Consider the following 17,970-nt stretch of genomic DNA (forward strand, 5'->3'; position numbering starts at 1 on the left):
TAGCTGCATAGGAGAGGTAGTAGAGGTAGGTTGATTGACTACTTACTTAAACTAAGCTTCTTTACGAGCGAAGGGGAAAGCCTAACGTAAAGTAGGTACTTTACTAGGTTATATATACTTCTTACTAAGATGCCTCCTCGGACTGTACCTGATAGCAGTCCCTCGGCATCTACCTCAACAATAAAGTACGTACCAGAGTAGTTATCCGAGCACGGGATTCGTTTTCCTTCATACTAACGTGTATTATATAGATAGGATGAAAAATCTTTCATGACTACATTAATACAAGCAACTTTAGTGACTTACGGCTGCACACGTAATAAGTGATGTCGGCCTTTTTGACCAGCGTCCTCTAGGAAAACTTAACTTATCGAGTAGTTTCCACTGTGCCACCTATATATAGCCCCAAGCCTTTTTCTTTTTCTTTCCTTCTTTTTTTCTTTTTTTTCTTTTCTAACTTCACGGGCCTTCCCCATTTATCAACGCCCTCATGAAGATACATTTTCATTGAAACTAGGGATGGGTTGAGAGACTTTCGATAGTGACTCGTGTTTCAGCGTAGTGAAATACTGTTGGGCAACCGGACCAAGTAAATTACATAGCAGGGCGGCTCTATCTAACGTGACATGGAAAGGAGTAGTGGATAAGCGGCGTAGAAGTGTGATGATTTTTCGAGCATTGGGCCAAGCCTACGATGATTCATTCAAGACTTAGTTCAAGCCATTCGTCTTCGATATGTGCCTATGTGCTCTCGCTAGGCTGGTGTACCAATGAATACGAGGTCCCAGGGGAGTTTAGAAACTCTGGGATTATACCTTATTAGCTAAGGGTGAGCGTATTTTAATACCACATGCTGATTCCTAGATGTATCTACTTAGATATCCTTAGGTACCTAATATAGTTAACCATGTCTGTATCAACGACATCAGCACCATCGAAACTCCGTTCACATACGTCGTAATTGCATTGATTGCGTGGCTGTCGGCGGTCAAAAGGCCAGTCCGAGACGTGCCCAGGAACCAGCCGAAGTGGCCAAGACACCCGCTAAACGGCGGCGGTAAGACCAAGCACTTAAAATAGGTACCGGCACGGCTACGCTCCGGACCGTCTAAGGACTTACAAAAGTTAATTCAGACTACGGCGATACGGCCGTTAAATTTCATCGGACCCGAAGATTTATATATGGTAATAATATTATAATACCTAAACCACATATTAACCCATAATGTTCAAACGTCCAGACGGTTGATTTATTTCTAATGAAAGTGTGAAAGGTTCGGGCCAAATAATTTGCTTCCAAATACTAGTACGTAACTCAAATTTATCTCAGATTCTTGGTTGTTCTACTCTACTACATAACTGCGACTGAAACGGAGCTGTCGGATTGCTAGGCGTCTGGGTTATCTAGTAGTTGAATTCTCCCAAGAATACTCCTCATATATTTCAGAGCACGTCATTAGTTCTGTTAGTAATGCAAGAAGGGCCGGTGAGATACAGCCGTCTCTTTGCTAGGGGCTAAGGGATGTTTGACGAGGAGATTGGTCAAGTTTGACCCGTTGTTATACAGAGGTAGCTTATGGAGAGCTCATGGAGAGGATGATATGGCCCCTTGGCCAAGAAATTAGTTGAGAGGGGGTAATGGATATCTTGCGGAAGGGTCAAGATATATTAGATGGCCCTTTCCGGTGTTTTTGCCATGAAAAACCTGTTCTCCCAACTAGATAGTCAGCTTATACTAAGGTATTCTTGTTTTACAGATAAATATGGGTTTCAAAATCTGCCTCTTGTATTTCATGCTCCTTTCGGTCCGGGCTCGAGACATCCCTATTAATATAAGGAACTTCTACGACTCGGTGATGGCGCAGGGGTCATGTAGGGAGCCGCTGCAGTCGGGCTTCTATGATATGGCACATAGTAATGATAATAGTAAGTATGGATATCAAAGTGTCCAAAACGTCTACATACTTAGACCCTTTACTTAGGCTTTGCCTATTGTGGCGATCATATAAGTGATTACGGCATCATCTACCTGCAGGGTAGAAACGGAAAGCTAGCAAACATGGACATCGACTGTGATGGACTCATTGACAAAAACGACGACGGCCGTTGCGATAATGCCAATTCGACTCAGAGTATGACTGCTATGAAGCGATACGTTTCTGCTTACAAGAATGGCGTCCCAGATCTCAACCCGTTTGTTCACGTACGTATGCTCGAGGTTTCCGCTCCCCCCTTTTGGCCGTCTTAGGTCTTAGGTCTTAAGTCTTGGGAATCCGGGACCCCGAGCCGGAGAAAACCTCTATTGTTCTCTGGGGAATTTATAGTAGCCCTCAGTATTACGTCTGGGCAAGTAATTGCTGACTTTAGTGGTTGTAGGACTATGTAGTGTTCGGCAACACCGGTTTTAAGCCTGGCTGGGTAACGTTCGACCCTCGGGTCTACGGCATGGAGCCCCTGAGCGTGATGGCTATCGTGTGTAATAATAAGTTGGTATGTATATTGAGTTACTCCAGTAAGCCTATGTGTCTTCTTAAAGTTGACCGAGGAATAGATTTATGGTATATGGGGAGACACGAACGGTGATGATGGTTTAAATCCTAGGGTCGGAGAAGCTTCCATCTCAGTTGCTACTCTCTGCTTCGGACACGATTTAGATGGTGTGATAGGTTTTGATGAAGAGGAAATTCTGTATATCGGGTTTACTGGCGCTGAAGCGGTTCCAGGTACAGATGCGAACTGGAGAGCAGCTGATGAAAATGAGTTTCAGTCGAGTATTAGGAGACTTGGTGACAGGCTCATTCAGCGGATCGGTTCGTATTGGTAGACCACGGAGCTTTCAACTCCTTGAAGACCTAATCTATGCTGGTGGTTAAAGAGACCGGCTCATAGCTCTTCAATCTGGCTGAAGGAGTTCGCATTAAGATGGACTGGTATTTAATCCCTTCTAAGATTTTATATTCTTGAAAAATTGTATAGGTGACTCGCAGCGCACTCTTCCCGATACAGGTTCTAGTATTGCCCATCGGGGTTAACGCAACTCGAGAAGTATTGGACTCGCTCTATAGTTTTAAACTAACGAAAGAAAGAAAAGTGTCCGTGGGTATTCATCCACACCAGCGAATATTTATATAATTTCATCACAATACGCTACCCGATATCTGGTTATCTCTTCTCGTACTAATGGGGGAAAATGAAGGTCTATTTAACAAGGCCTAGTTTAATTAATATATCAGGTACATTCTACATTACATAAAATAGCCAGAAGTAGCGTAAAATTAGTCTCTCATAAGCCAGATGTGGCATAACCCCTTTCCCGCGGCCAACCCCCTATTTGCTTGGTGACAACCAATTTACCATGTAATGCCCGTATTACTTAAACCTTCGTCCTGAGATTGGATATCTCTAACTATGAGAAAGAGTATTAATATAGAAAGAATCGGTGGCCTAAAGCCTAAGACTAAAGCGCCTGAGCCTCTGAAGATGTGGAAGGTCAACTACCACGGACAAGTTACTAATCGGATAAGAGCTATGATAATCTCCTATCTTCATTCCGCTTCTCATTTGTATAACACTAATTTAACGACTGAACTGTGCACGCATTTGATATTTTAACGTGTACAGATATACTTCAGATAGTGTGAGACCTCGACATACTAAGTTTATTCTGAAGAACAACTAGTAGATATTGATAAATATTAATAAGTACTGAAGCTAGGTATCTAGATAGGTAGGTAGTCACAATGAATTCCATGCCACGGAATGATGGTCCCCGAATTATTCGATCGACATCATCAGCGCGGGAAGAGTGAGGCAATGACTAGACATAGCCCGATCATAGACCCCGGATCCCGGCAAGGGAGAATAACGCCATACAGCAACTCATGGCGATTCCCCAGACTACCGTTCTCAAAGGAGTGATCCTTCGGTTTTCCTGTCCCCAAATGTAAATCCACGTGTAAATCACGCGAGCCGCCAAATAACCCAAGGTCAGATCATTTAGTGCTTCTACAGGGAGGCCGGCGGCATTGCCGGCCGTCACGGCTGCGGCGTAGACGCCGAGATTTTCAAAGGCATTGGCCCCTGCTGATTCGGCGCGTTGTAGCCGGCCTTTTAACTGATTCGTTGGGTCAGCGGCGCTGAAGCTGGTATATGCAGTAACCCCTGCGACTTACTTTCTTATCAAGTTCAGCGGCCTCAAGCTTCGACGTGAATGAGCGTGGATTGTTCGGGTCGAAGAACTTCTTACCCGGTCCCGTAAGACCTGAGTACACTCGCGGTAGTAGGGCCTATAATATCATGTGCAATTGAGATTAGCGAGGGGGCGGATGGCGTGCAAGACTCGAGAACACCTCCTACCAAAACGACTGCCGCCGGGATCTGCGTAAGGTGTTAGCCCAAATATCTATCTCAAATGTCTAGGATTTAGAACATGTGAACAACCCACAGTGAAGTAAGAGATATTTTTTTCGAAGCCGAGATACGAAGACATTGTTGGTTGCTTTTCGGATTACCTGGTGCAAGACTAACATGGGTTTCAATTTCAAATTCTACGGATTTCTTTAGAGTTGATTTTATACCTTTCATGTTACCGGGGGATTCGACACCAGCAATGCGATCTCCCAGTCTCATTACAAGTTAAAAATGGACTATTTTAGTGGAGCTTAAGCAAAGGATTTTAATCACTTAACCCGACTAGGAGGACCTTTTGTTGTGTTTAGGTAGTTGGCTAACATAGTAGCAGCCGGATTATCCCGTTACCCCGTTACCCCGTGCTCCACCTCGCCGAGATGATTCAAGTTGAGATGATGAATAATTTTAAACTGGATCAAAGGGTAGATTAACAGGTAGTTAGGTAGGTAGTTAACTAGTTAGAAGTCAAGATTCCTGCGGGATCTATACTTACTTACTAATTCTAATTGACCATGATACCCCCCTTGGAAGTCATTGATCCGCTTTACTTCGAGCTGAAAATTATTAATATCATACATATTGATATTGTACTGCCAAAACTAGAAGGTTGAACTGCTTGACCCCTCTGGCTTATAAACTCGCCCGAAATGGATTGCTAAGCTGAGATGTTGATTGATACGCTGTGCATCTCAACCCGGTTCATGGAGCAGTGATTACATGAGACAGGCGGTTTACGTCCAAATTGTCGAAGGATCAAGACTCTGTCAGCTATTAGGGGATATGCAGGCAGGAAGCAGTGCAGATAAATAGCGTCTCCATGCGGTTGGTAATAGCCCCACGCGATGAAAGATGAGAATAATGGCGATCCAATGAGGTGAGAAGCGATATGTCGACTACATATATCTTGTGAGCCGCATTGCATCTGACCTACCGAGCATGCCGTCAGTACGCGCGCTATATGTGGCTAGCTTATGGTAATATGATCTAGGCATGTGCATACACGTGTGGTGGACGGCGAAAGTCACCTGTGAAGATTAGCATGATCGAGTCCTCCTACTCGAAATCAATTCATTCTGGGTATCACAAGCTATCATTTTCTACCTCGATTTAGTATCAGAAAATTAAACCGTTGTTCGTTGCGAAGCCTCTAGCGCCCCACACACGAAAGATGATGCTAGCTTTAAGAAACAGGCCGCTAAGAAAACATCTTATACCAAGTCATTAGGACCTCCCCAATCTCCCCATAGATCATTCAAATCGGAACCGAGCATTTCGAAATTGAAATCGGGATTTGGGATAGGAAGTGTGTTAGAATCGGAGGTTGATGGTAGTAGCCACGGCATTGAGAGTGGTAAGCCATCCCGCTGCTGATATGACGTGCCCGGCATCTGAATAGTAGGTGTTGTATCCATGGGGAACGGTGTGATTGACTTGGGTATCTGTTAGTAATTACGCCGGGAAGAAGGGCTTATTACATACCTTTGCTCGGTTAATTGGGTCTTGGCCTGTCTGCGAGGAAGTCGAAAGAGGTTGTGGTGGTTGGGAGGAATAGGGTGGAATTTGAAATGCGAGCAGCTTGTAATGCAAACTGATAAACCGTTCTGCCGCAGACGCCTTGGCTGCCTCCGACGTCTTAATACCCATATGCGTCTCTAAAAGCCCATAAGCCGCGCACATTGACGAGTACCCCCACGGATCGTTATTGCCACATCTCAGCACGTGGTCTTCTTTCATAATAATGCACCTCTCAATTAGTCGGAGGGTCTCTTGTGAGTTATACATGACCAGGCTGGATGAATCTATTGGGATCATATTAGTGTCGCCGTAAGGTGAAAAAATAAGAAGAAGAAGAACATCGCATACCTTTCGGCTGATGTAATGTTACGTTGCAGAGGTTGATGACCGAATTCATTGTATCTTCACGGAGGAAATAAAGAGTCCGAATTCCTTTTTGGAACAGCCGATCATGCATTATAACCATGTCTCGAGCCGCAGTATAATAAATGAGTTCCGCGACCTGGTACTTTGAGTTGAATTTCCTAAGCTTTAGGTATGGTTGATGAAGTGGAATAAGATATTGTCTTAGTTGGAGATGTAGTAACGTATGTGCTAAGATTGGCTTTCGCGAGTGCTCCGGGTCTTTTCCATTGTCCGAATCCCACGATGGTAATCGGTCGAGCTCGTGAGTAATCATATCACTATATTGAAGGACCTGCTCCCATTCAAGTTCTGTTGGTGGTCCAGTCAAAATCTTGTTCAGTTCCGTCCGAAGAGCGAGACTCTGACGACTCAAATGTAGATACGACGTATATGTATAATCGTGAGCTGGGCGTGAAATAGGCAATTCCGGGGAATCTTCGTTAAAGCTGTCGTCATCTATATTTTTAGGCGGGTCGCAGTCATTCTGTACTGTACTCAAAAGCGTCGGAAGACCTTGGTCAAATGATGACTGGACGTCAAACTCGACTATAGTAGCCCATATTCTTCGTCGCATCTCCGCAATATATGGGGATACTTTCCCTACCACACGATCAGGGTCCTGATGAAGTCCTACTATGAGACTATCACGGATCATTGTACCAGATGTAGTCCAAAACCGCTTCCTCTTGATGAGATTCACTCGCTTAGCGAGATAAAGAAGGCAAGCGATTTGATAATGGACGAGTTTGCGGTGTTTCTGACTTTGCCGCGAGTACCACTCATCACATGCCTTGATCCATTTCTCAGCCATCTGAATCGAGCTAGATTTAATGCCTACAAATTTGTTGGACGCTTGCATATCCAAACAGCAGGATACAGAAATCATGGATAGTAAGAGGGCGGTAAACGAGGCGCTGTTTGTCTTGGATGGGTCCCAGAATGTCTCATACTCGGCTTTGAAGGTTGGTATGTGAACAATGCGATGAATTTGCTCGAACTGATCTAGATATACGGCGACAAGGGAATCTGTTTCTTCTTTAGAAGGAAGAAGTGACTCTAGACCAACGTCAGACTCGGTAAATTTCTTCTCGCGGTCCTGCTTTCGCTTTCTGCGATCCTTCTTTTGAATATTGAGGGGTTTGAGCCACTCCTCGGCTGTCTCTCTCATGAAATGAAATATACCGGTAAGTTCCTGGAGGGACGACCATGCGTTGTGCGGGCCAAAGTATTTAGTCTTGAAGTCATGCCCTCGTAAGTTCGCGTATTCACACACCTCGACATTTTGCGGGGTGCATGTGGGATTTGAAGGCGCAGACGGGCCATCTTTGGCAGAGTCCTTCGAGGTTGATGGCGAGGCCACCATTGTGCTACCATCAATTGATGCTTGCTTTGATAGAGCACTTCTCAGTTGGGCAACCTCGAGTTCAAGTCGCCGAATCCTGTCATGATCACGTACAGCATCTCTGAGCACAGACGGCTCAACCTCGCGACGGGTTGACGGAGGATTCGCCGAGTGACGGCGGGCGTCGGGACTAATTGATACGGGAAGAGCAGAATGAGCAAAGGTGGGTTTCTCGCCTGCAGGGACCGCTGTTACGCCGGGTCTCGACTCATAAGTACACCTCTCGGGTGTCCCGGACTTGATACAACGATCACAAGGCAACTCCCTAGAGCATGAAAGTTTTCGGCGGCGGCATTCTAAACATGAAAGCCTCACTCTTTGGCGCTTCCGTGCGGGACCTTGCTGATGATCATCTTGGTCTTGGTCTTGGTCTTGATCTTGGTCATGGTCATCATCCTCGGATGGCTGAGGCGCGTTACTGGCTTGAGCATCAGCCATTGTCCTGGAGGTGAATTCACGGTGATATGATATGGTGCGAAATCTGACTAGGCGGTCGGTCAAGCCAAATCTGCTAGATTGATAAGATTGACTGAGAATAGATTGAATTTTCTTTTTGTTACATTAGGTACTTAGACATTGGGAAAGTCGATGAATCAATCACAAACGCCTCTAAACTGGAAATGGCTCGGACTTCCGAGGCCCAACTCGGATATCGGATTTAAGTGGCTAGGGCTTCTATTAGTCAGATTAGCCAGATTAGTCAGGTGACTTGAGAATTACTATGTAAGAGTACCTAGTACAAAGTACGGAATAGGTATTCCGGCTGGCCGTACAATAGGTACAGCACCTATGTGGGGTAAAGTTTAAGCTAAAGCTTAGGATGATAGGTATGGTTTAAGATGTACGTAATGCTGGTTTCCATAAGCTCAAGCTGTTATATTTATACACAAAGTAAACAATTATATAGTTTTTTAAACTAAATTTTATTAAGCATTATATTTAAAAGACACAAGTATAATTGCATAAGCTATGCGTTATGGTTTTAATATAAGTTAGTTATTGAGATAACTTAAGATAACTTAAGATATGTTTGCTCGTGGAAGATCTATCCTTTATACTGTACCGCCGGTACCCAAATAACAACGAGACAAAGGCTTCTATGCTCGCTGTGGATATATATAACACCCCTTGGTAGCAAGTTCTCCTAATCGTGTACGGTGTAATACTGTATATAGTATTCGACTTACCAAATCATGGCGACGCAAGTCCGGCTCGTTGAGTTGACTATATCGTTCTCTTTCGTTGACTGGCTGATAACCAACCGCCGTCGTACGCCAATCAAACCCTTCCTTGAGATCTTGGCCGACCATTGATCGACGATGGTGGTTTTACCTTGCGTCGCCCCCTTACCTGTTTTCTTTTTTGATGTCTTTGCAAAATTATGCATGTCGTCTCGGGAATGGAGAGCTGCTCATTACTATAATGTGAGAGACGCGACAGTCCCTACGCTTTTACACGTGGGGCTGCTATTGTCGTTTTGAGGCCTTACCTTAGAGCAGCAGAATACATGTTACCCTCCTAGCTGTGGACGATTAGGTCTCGTTCTTCGAAACTCGAGAATTCCATGGGGAAAAAACGACGGAAGATAAAAGAATCCCAAGACGCGAATAGCGAACACTAGTTGGTAATCCCTCCAGCGCCGAGAAGCTGGTGAACGTCTGGAGAAATGAGAACCCTTTCGCAGGGGCTGACTCCTATTCTTAGGGTATATATCTACCTACTCAACGCACCATAGAAAATCCATCTAACTAGCAATTTAAGTACTAGAATTGAGAAGGAACAAATCAAAAATAAACCCGAATTTAAAATTCGTCCGAGAATTATTTGCCTGGTTGCATCGCGTAATGGTGTGTCGCATAGAAGCATGACTGTGGTCACCGAACGTGGGTGGCAAGTTTCCCCTTTCATGGAAGCATGGAAACATGGAAGCATGTAGGCAGCGGCTCAAATAGCGGGGGCGAAGAGCAATCCCTTCTAGGCGGAATGTTATCGACATGGGCATACCACATCGGTCACCACTCCGAACCCTAGTAAGGGTACAAAGAGTGGCGCGACGTAGCCGAGTGTGACATGCCGTAGCGAGCGTCATTGGTTAGGTAGGTACTGATTATTCGTATGTAGAACAACCCCCCTGCCCCTCCCATGTAGATCGAGCTCTCATGATTCAGTGTTGACGGGACTAACGGAATTGACAAAATTCCATCTTTAAAATCCGCAAATCAATCTCTTAACTCCTTAAGCTCCATAGCATTAGGGATACCGTGGCAATATGACGTTAGGATTGTCTTGTTCCATGGCTGCTTGCATGTGGTGTTCCCACCAGTGGATAAATTGGTTGAGCGTACGATCGGAATGTTCATCTGCCATGCTGAAAATTCCTACGGGCCACCTAGACCGAATTTCAAGGGCCATATAATTTGGCCGGCCATCGCCTTCTTCGACTTCGGTGATGTCCCTGAACAGCTGAGCATCGTCGGCATCCAATGACTGTCTAAACAGGCGGAAGACTACTTCCGCCACGTAGTAGTTTTGCCCCTGTTCCCATAATCCTTTGGCGCAGAGTAGAAGTGTTGACCGCATAGCCTCGTGGGCCGCCGAACCCTTCTCAACCAATGAGACATCTTTCAGAGTGCCGAATCCTAGCAGAGCTAGTAATTGAACGAGCGTGATATCAAGAGACTCGAATCCATGGCGCAAATAGTAGGCCCGCAAAAGTGTCTCGAAACAAGCTTTTGAATGCTTGACAATGATACTGGGGTTCGCTTCGGCATGTATATAACCCATCTGCATGAACGGTTCGAAGAGGCTGATGAGGAGTACATGGTAATGCATACTAAAAGCCGTCAGTAACGTGATTACGCTTGGAGAAACCGTTGCAACCAATAGACGACCTTACTGTATCTTGAGGTGTGAAGGTATAACAGCATCTTGTGCTTGGAGTGGCTTTGGTAGATTTTCATACCAAGTTGAGAGTCTCTCCCTGAACTCTATGGCAGCATTAAGAGACATTCGGTTGAAGTTCCTTAGATGGCTAAACGATAGTGCCGTAATCTCATTCATGATGACACGGAACTGAGAAATTGCCCTGAACACCAAGCCGTTAAATATAGGTATCGGGTCGCGGCTGAGGGGATATTTAACCCATATTTCTCCGTAAAATGACGAGGTATCATCGATGTCGGGGAGTGGACGATTCGGCGGGTCTTTAACCAGTGGCGGTTGGAACGTGTGGAAAGTGGCGAGTCTAGAGTAAGCCTCAGTATAAGTAGCACTATCTAGGCCTACGTGCCGGGTGGGTGAGGATAAGGGATCTTACGCTTGCCAATTGAACAAGCACCACGCTGTTGTTCCCGCGGCGACCTGCCATTCCTTACTTTCATCCGGGCTAGGGGAGAAAAGAGAGAGATCTCGAGCAATTTCGATGGATTTGTATGTATAGGCCCAGCTTATTTCGTCAATACCATTGAGATTGCACGTCAAATTGATAATGGCTGCCGCTTGAGCTGTGGTAATCGTGGGTTGTGCCTGTTCGAGTTCGAAGAGCCTGCGAGCTTCGGCAAGAAATCGATAACCTAGGTTATCGGGAATCCAATATTCAGCCCTATTCTTCATCCGACTATAGCCATGCTTCACGATATTAGTATAGGCAGTCTAAAATGCTGTTTATATAGAGGCTTTCTTTACCCATGCAGCACCGAGAACAGCATTCACTAGCAGGCGGGAACAAAAGCGCTTGTTGCCAACGAACATATCATCAATAAACAAATCTTTATGAAAATACGGATGGAAAGGATATATAAAAACGAAATATATCTGTAAAAGCATGCGTAGCATCGAGTTATCAGAGGAAACTGTTGTCCAGCTTGACACGCTCATAGACGATATTCGAGGATCAACGAGTTCGACGGCATGATACGGCACAAGATACATCTTCTGAGACTCTTCCGAGACGTCTCTTAGTGTTTCTATGTATGTTTGTGGCTGGTGCGACTGTGTACCCGCCTTCTCATATACGGTCGACTGGAGATATGGATTATGCCATTGATTCAGGAAAGGGGGCATCTCCCGGAGGTACGGAAATTCATACCGGAATCGGAACTCTGGCTTGAGCGAAAGTTGAAGCAGCAAATCACCGTCTTGGACAGCCTTGACGATGGTTTGCGCATCTTCGCCCATACGCAGTCGTTGCAAGACTTGGGCAGTTTCTTCGTCAGGTCGAGATCGCATGATCCCAAAGAGATCCTCGTACGCTTGGCATTTAATCTCGAGGTCCGTCAGCTTGCGTTTCTGCGCTCTTAGGTGTGTTTCTGTCGGGAGTGTCGTGTATTCGCAGGGTGTTTGTCGTTCAACGCAGACAGAACATCGCGGTCGTTCGGCAGTGCACTACGTTTCAATCAGCTTCGAAATAGGTATGTTGATGAAGCTAGGAATATTTCGACCTTGCTCTTCCTTTTTCGGCAGGACTCACAAGCCGCTGGAGCGGCTACTCGTTTTACACGATGTTGGGTTTGCGATAAAATGTCCACGCGAGGAGGGTTGGGGGAGTTGGGCAAGAGTGGCCGTAGAGGATGCGACATACAGAATACGCGCAATACAGGACACTATTTGTTGACTAGTAGAGGTATTATAATTGAAATTCCAAATATATTGGGGCGGTTATTTTGTATAACAAAATTCGAGAAGAAATTGCTGACCCCTACATATGTTCTTGATAGCGAAATGCTTTTGTTCCTTGTGTTTGACGTATACTTGATTATATTATTCGACTGTGCTAGAACCGGGTACATCTAACAGTCAGGGGGCGAGATCTGTGAGCCTAGGTGGTTTGAATGTGGCGTTTGCATGCAAAACAGAGAGAATGCAACCGGGACAGGCAGTTTTGAGACCCACATGATGTCCTGTTTCTTTGGCAATATTTGGTAGCGGAGATGGAAGATACGTCGTTGATGATTATGTTTTTAAAGCTTCGTTAGAACTGTACACAAAAACTCATCTAAGCAGACTAGGATGGCTAAGGGGCGATCCACAGGTAAGCGGTTCCTACATCTTAGATATCTAGCAGGGAGTCTTGGTATTATTCAGCCCGAAGCAGCCTACCCAAATAGCTACTATGGGAAATAAACGCTCTACTGATACAATAAGACGATTTAATGATACGGAAATTTAACCAAGCTATCTATTGGGTTTCCTGGTTTCTTCTAATTGGTGTGGTTGTGAATACTGTACAGATATTAGAGATCCATTATATCGTACTTGAAAAATGCCCCTTATATGGATGGCATAACGTTCCAACCAGGGTGTAGACTAACGAAAGCTTCTTACCAAAAATAAGTTTCTAGTATTCTGCCATTACAATGTGACTGCTACAAAGATTCGCGTAGACACCTACCCTTTAAACATCGTGCCAGAAGAGCCAGTCTCAAGCAAAATTAGGGGGTGATTAATGCAAAAATTCCATTTGAGGAAGCTTAAAAATAATTATTCTGACGTACACTGGAGAAAATGATGGTTGACTGTGTCCACTAGATACCTATTATTAGGCTATAATATAATGCGATAGCAATAGGTTGGACGGACTCACTGACGTATATATTGTATAAATCATGGTATAATACTTTTCTGGATCAGAAGTGAAGACGTATGCTAAGTGGAACAGAGAAAAGAAGATCTCCCTCTGCCTCTGCTGTTTTATTGCCTCAAGTTGTGTTCTCCGGTATCATAATCCCCGTATGGACCAGCCGCTCAACAGGAGCAAGCGCCGGAAGCATACAAGCGGCAGTGCCACAAGATCGAATACAGCTCCACCTAATTTCCCGTAGGGCTACTATGGTAGTGTCTTTTTCGCCTTTCGCGGCTGCATTTACGCGGATGGGCGAATACTATGTGTGTAAATGCTGTAACATTTGGCCACTTCCATCCTAGCTTACTCTGGCAATCTATTGAGTATCAAAGCGAGTACCGCCTCGAAATCCTTCCCATACCCGGAACCCTCACTACTTATAAAACGTCGCCCCAACGCTATTCCAATGTCCGAACCGATCAATCTTAGATCTAGGAGGTTAAGAAAGCAGAGAAAACCTTTCAATATCCCCAACTCCGTCCAACCTTAAGGCAATTTGCTTAGCGCTCTCTTCGGTTATGTATTTCGGTATAACCGCATAATCGCACATGCCGTCTCAACACCATCATGAGGTGGACTAAGAAGCATGGTACCAGCTTCGTTGTTCCGCGGGGAACCCCAAGCTAACCACATGGACCTATGGCTATACATACTGAAAGCATCCTTTGTTCTAGATGCCTCATTTAGAACCCCAACAAACAACTAGTTCTTAAGCCCGATAACTTCCTCTCGCAACGCATCTGCTATGGAACTCAACGCGTTTCTTTCGGTCGCAAGTTCCCTTTCGCTTTCCTAAAGACCCGCTGTCTGCCTCCTCTTCTTGCCGCCTCTGGTAGCCGCCACGCAGTTTTTCTCAAACCTTACCACCTTTTGAGTGCCTCTGACTCTGAAGTCATCATCACCGGTAGAAGATGAGTTGGGTTGGCTCTGCCTGCGTTTGCCCTGCTGTATAAAGTTCACGTCTGCGTTACCTTCTACGTCCTCAATGTTATACCCTGTTCGCTCAATTGGAAATTGTGGCAGCTGAGAGATTTATTGCCATCTTGGTGACCTAGTTGTCGGGCTATTATTCAAAAGGGTAAGACGGAGACCTTAAACGGACGGGGAAAGAAGTCATAGAACGTAACAATAACGCGGAAGAAAATATGATCATTTACAAGATGGCCATCAATACCGCTAGACTTCGCTGGAGCGTTCGCAGCAGGATCGAATTGGTTGGAGCCACTGTTCGTTCCGATGATTCCTCGTGTAGAGATTCCCCATCCCAAGATATGGAAGTTATCGAGGAAGTCAAATTCCCGAGAACCAAGTTCCATATATGATTTCTGGGGAGCAAGACCGTTGGTGCTATCACGGGGATTATACAGGTCTAAGGGGTTAATATGGCATTCTATCATTCCCGTTCTGATGCCTGTAAGTTGGTGCCAGGCAAGCAAATGGCTCTTCCACAGCCAGGTGTAATTGATCACCTATTCGAACGAGGTGTGGGCCGTAACGGCTAAATCTGCTTTTGGGGCCTGTGGATTGACACAAATATACCAATGTCATTAGCCAGGCTATTTAGCGAGGTTAGCTAGTCGGATAGAAAAAAGAATACGGGGGGTTTAACGACAGATAATGTTATACCACTTAAAAGTCGAAGATCATGCTTGGTTATTGGCTAGATATTATGCTAGAAGCAGCCTGTATGGTCAAATTTGAGAGTACAGACGTGTTTCCAAATCCTTTCTCGAAACTAGGAACTGTTGACTACGTCACGATGTGGCTAAAAGCCATCACAAATTCGAATATATAGCGATCCCGGGGCTAAAAGTAGCAAACGATGAAATTTGCTATATTCGTCAATAGTGGCATAGTTATACCAAAAGTTTCTGCCGACGAGTGACGCAAAGTAACAACAGCAATCATTTACAAATATTGAAGTAGTTACGTTGTACGTTACAATAAAACCATGTCTCAAATGACTAGGTGCGTCTCCACATTCGGAGGGCATTCCATCACGATATATTGGTCAAGAATATTGGAGCAACTGGCTATGAACGGATTATCCATATATCTTATTCTGGTACTACACTTGACACGAAATCCGTATCTGGTAGAGGATGCATGTAAGTGAGAGTAGGAATAACTTAAGATAAAAACAAACCACATATGTAGCAGGTCGATACTTCTATTTCTTGAGATACCGCCTAACTGGTTAAAAGCTACCTTACTAAAGTATTAACTAATAAATATTATCGATGTGGTAATAAGTTGGGTTTCCATCTGGTCGATCTGTTACGGATATCAATATCTCGAAATGGAAAACCCCGTTTGAGATGAAAAATTATTTACCCCTCTAAACAACTTCTTTTCTGCTTGGTTTCAACCTTGAGTTGTTATATCGTGGTCCTACATGTAATGAATGCTGTAGACGCGCCATTATCGGCCTAGTCATTAAAGGTAAGTATATAACAAAGTTAATCTACCCGCTTCATTGTTGTCCACTCTCTTCTTTGCCACATCACATGCTTACCTAAGCTACCTTTGGACTTTTATGTTATTATTTTATTATTTAAACGTATAAATAAATATGAATAAATATGAATAACTAGTATTAAACTAGGTTTAATATTACATCTTTATATATTTGTATAAAAAAAACCCCCCGGTTAAGCTAAGAGTTTATTTTCTTAATGTGACCAGCCTTTATCCACTTACTTTAAGTACCTACCTACCTCTTAGATAAATAAATAAGTACCTAAACTTAATGGCAATTCTTACTTGGCAAAGTGAAAAAAGCTCATTAGAAAGTAATAAGTTTCAGCAAATCCCTAGGATTTCTTTTTAGTAGCGGATTCTATATACATAACAATACCATACATTTCTCGTTGGCTATGTACCCTGTTGCAACGCCATGTACAATATGACCAAATCTATACATCTTTAGTAGTTTGTCTATTGAAGATTTTGGTCTCTCTTTATTGGCTATTCGGAGCCGGCTCCGGAAGGGTTTGCAATCTTCCTTGTTAAGCTCCACGTTTCTATCTATCTCCTTGGAAATGATCGAGTCACCTAAAATTCATGAAACCTACGATTGATTGGCAACCTTTACGTCTGATTGGTTCTGCTATTTTCAGCTGATCTCTGATTCTCTCGACTATTTCGATTAACTAAGCACCTGTATATCGGGCAGCAAAATCGCATATGCCGCGTTCTAGATATCGACCAAGTTGTGTCTTATGGAGCCGAGGAACTTCAAGAAGCTCGCACCAGCGCCGGCCTCACCTAGCAGTGGTGAAACACCTAGCCAGACATCTTTATCTATACCTGGTCCCCGCAGGAACTTAACAAGGAATGTAAGTGAGGTTCCCATACGCCAACTAGGAGGATGTCTTCCACCCATAACACCCTCCATCATAGGCATGCTCCCCGTGTAAACTAAAGAAAGCCAAGGTAAGAACACCGCTATGATCAGCATGTGTCATGATGCTCCCTAGAAACTCGAAGCTAAAGGTTTCGCAGTGTGATGGAAACCGACCCATGTGCGGGAGATGTCAGAAAACCGGCGATACGTGTCTATACGAAGCGAATAAAAGGGATATCGGAAGATTACAGCTACTAAGTGAGCACGACGCAGCTAGATTACAGAATTTTGAAATAGTGTTTGGGGTATTGCAAAATGGGACCGACTATGAAGCTGCCGAACTATTTTCTCAAATAAGGGTCGGGGAACCCATTGAAATGCTTGCGCCTAAAATAACTCCTTCTCTTTTCCAACCTTCAGCTTTAGCATCGTCCCAACAAGCAGCTTTTGTGTCCGGTTCGGCAACTGCACACGATGGGTCAGAAGGCCCTTCTTCAACAGTAGGATCGCAAAGTTTTATGGACCTCCTATTCGACCAAGATGGTTGGGCCCAGCCTGTTGATGGTATTAACGGCTATGATCCCCAACTAGTCCAGGAAGAATCGCACGACCATGCCCCCGACACCATCCAGAGCGATGGCCAGCAGTCCTATTAGTTCTAATCTACTACCTTATACGACTATCCGACACCTCTCGATTCGATCTCAACTTCTTCGAGATAAGTTAGCCCGAGAATCTCTAGCAATTTTCCATTGTCGACCCGTATGAAACAGAGCGACGGCTTACAAGGCTATCGACGCGTTTTCTATGAGGAATATATAGGGAATAACTTAGAACAAATTTGAGCGTTAGCTGCCGCCGTAACTCGAGCAAGCCAGATAGAAAGGCTTCGTGCTAAGATGGGACATAACACTTCATAGTAAGCCCCTTTCGGTTTGGAAGAATACTTAATGATTCGGCAAGCGGACAATTTTACTTCAAATGATAGCTGCTGACTTTTAAGTTCTACTTAGTTGCCAATATTCGCAAACCTGGTCTTACTCGGTTACATCGGTAGCTGACGCGAGGTTCTTCGTTCTTCTCGTCTTCTATTATCACATATATAGATCTAAGAATGATGGAGGAGGTAAAATATACCTAGATGGGGATTAAATATAGAAAACGATGTGACAATAGTCTGGATACATATCGGGGCTGGGTTGAAGATGGGCCGATGGTCACGCGAACATACCGCATTGCCACCCCGTGTAGGCATATTAGATGGCCAACCCG

The 17,970-nt window shown here is 44.5% G+C and overlaps 5 protein-coding genes across 5 annotated transcripts; 2 read left to right on the forward strand and 3 right to left on the reverse strand.

Annotated features, from left to right (window-relative positions):
• Positions 1-1,763: 1,763 nt before the first annotated feature.
• Positions 1,764-2,824, forward strand: F4813DRAFT_392953 (glycoside hydrolase family 75 protein; the record flags this gene model as incomplete). The annotated part of the gene is made up of 4 exons (XM_049247346.1): positions 1,764-1,926; positions 1,983-2,203; positions 2,377-2,490; positions 2,552-2,824. 4 exons carry the CDS (start codon positions 1,764-1,766, stop codon positions 2,822-2,824), a joined length of 771 nt encoding a protein of 256 aa, XP_049096174.1.
• Positions 2,825-3,658: 834 nt separating this feature from the next.
• On the reverse strand, positions 3,659-4,585 carry F4813DRAFT_371791 (uncharacterized protein). Its single transcript, XM_049244663.1, has 4 exons — positions 4,445-4,585; positions 4,357-4,377; positions 4,173-4,286; positions 3,659-4,114 (listed from the first exon to the last, which is right to left on the reverse strand). The coding sequence occupies exons 1-4, from the start codon at positions 4,487-4,489 to the stop codon at positions 3,833-3,835; spliced, it is 462 nt and encodes a 153-aa protein (XP_049096175.1). The 5' UTR covers positions 4,490-4,585; the 3' UTR covers positions 3,659-3,832.
• Positions 4,586-5,859: 1,274 nt separating this feature from the next.
• Positions 5,860-8,170, reverse strand: F4813DRAFT_382822 (fungal-specific transcription factor domain-containing protein; the record flags this gene model as incomplete). Its single annotated transcript, XM_049245857.1, has 2 exons — positions 5,860-6,209; positions 6,274-8,170. 2 exons carry the CDS (start codon positions 8,168-8,170, stop codon positions 5,860-5,862), a joined length of 2,247 nt encoding a protein of 748 aa, XP_049096176.1.
• Positions 8,171-9,982: 1,812 nt separating this feature from the next.
• On the reverse strand, positions 9,983-12,309 carry F4813DRAFT_399133 (uncharacterized protein; the record flags this gene model as incomplete). Its single annotated transcript, XM_049248134.1, has 5 exons — positions 9,983-10,565; positions 10,629-10,976; positions 11,049-11,359; positions 11,417-12,115; positions 12,172-12,309. 5 exons carry the CDS (start codon positions 12,307-12,309, stop codon positions 9,983-9,985), a joined length of 2,079 nt encoding a protein of 692 aa, XP_049096177.1.
• A 4,511-nt stretch (positions 12,310-16,820) lies between these two features.
• On the forward strand, positions 16,821-17,354 carry F4813DRAFT_392956 (uncharacterized protein; the record flags this gene model as incomplete). Its single annotated transcript, XM_049247347.1, has 1 exon — positions 16,821-17,354. The coding sequence occupies one exon, from the start codon at positions 16,821-16,823 to the stop codon at positions 17,352-17,354; it is 534 nt and encodes a 177-aa protein (XP_049096178.1).
• Between the last annotated feature and the right edge of the window lie 616 nt (positions 17,355-17,970).

This window comes from Daldinia decipiens (genome assembly GCF_022478715.1).
Source record: "Daldinia decipiens strain CBS 113046 unplaced genomic scaffold F4813scaffold_39, whole genome shotgun sequence".
Classification (NCBI taxonomy): domain Eukaryota; kingdom Fungi; phylum Ascomycota; class Sordariomycetes; order Xylariales; family Hypoxylaceae; genus Daldinia; species Daldinia decipiens.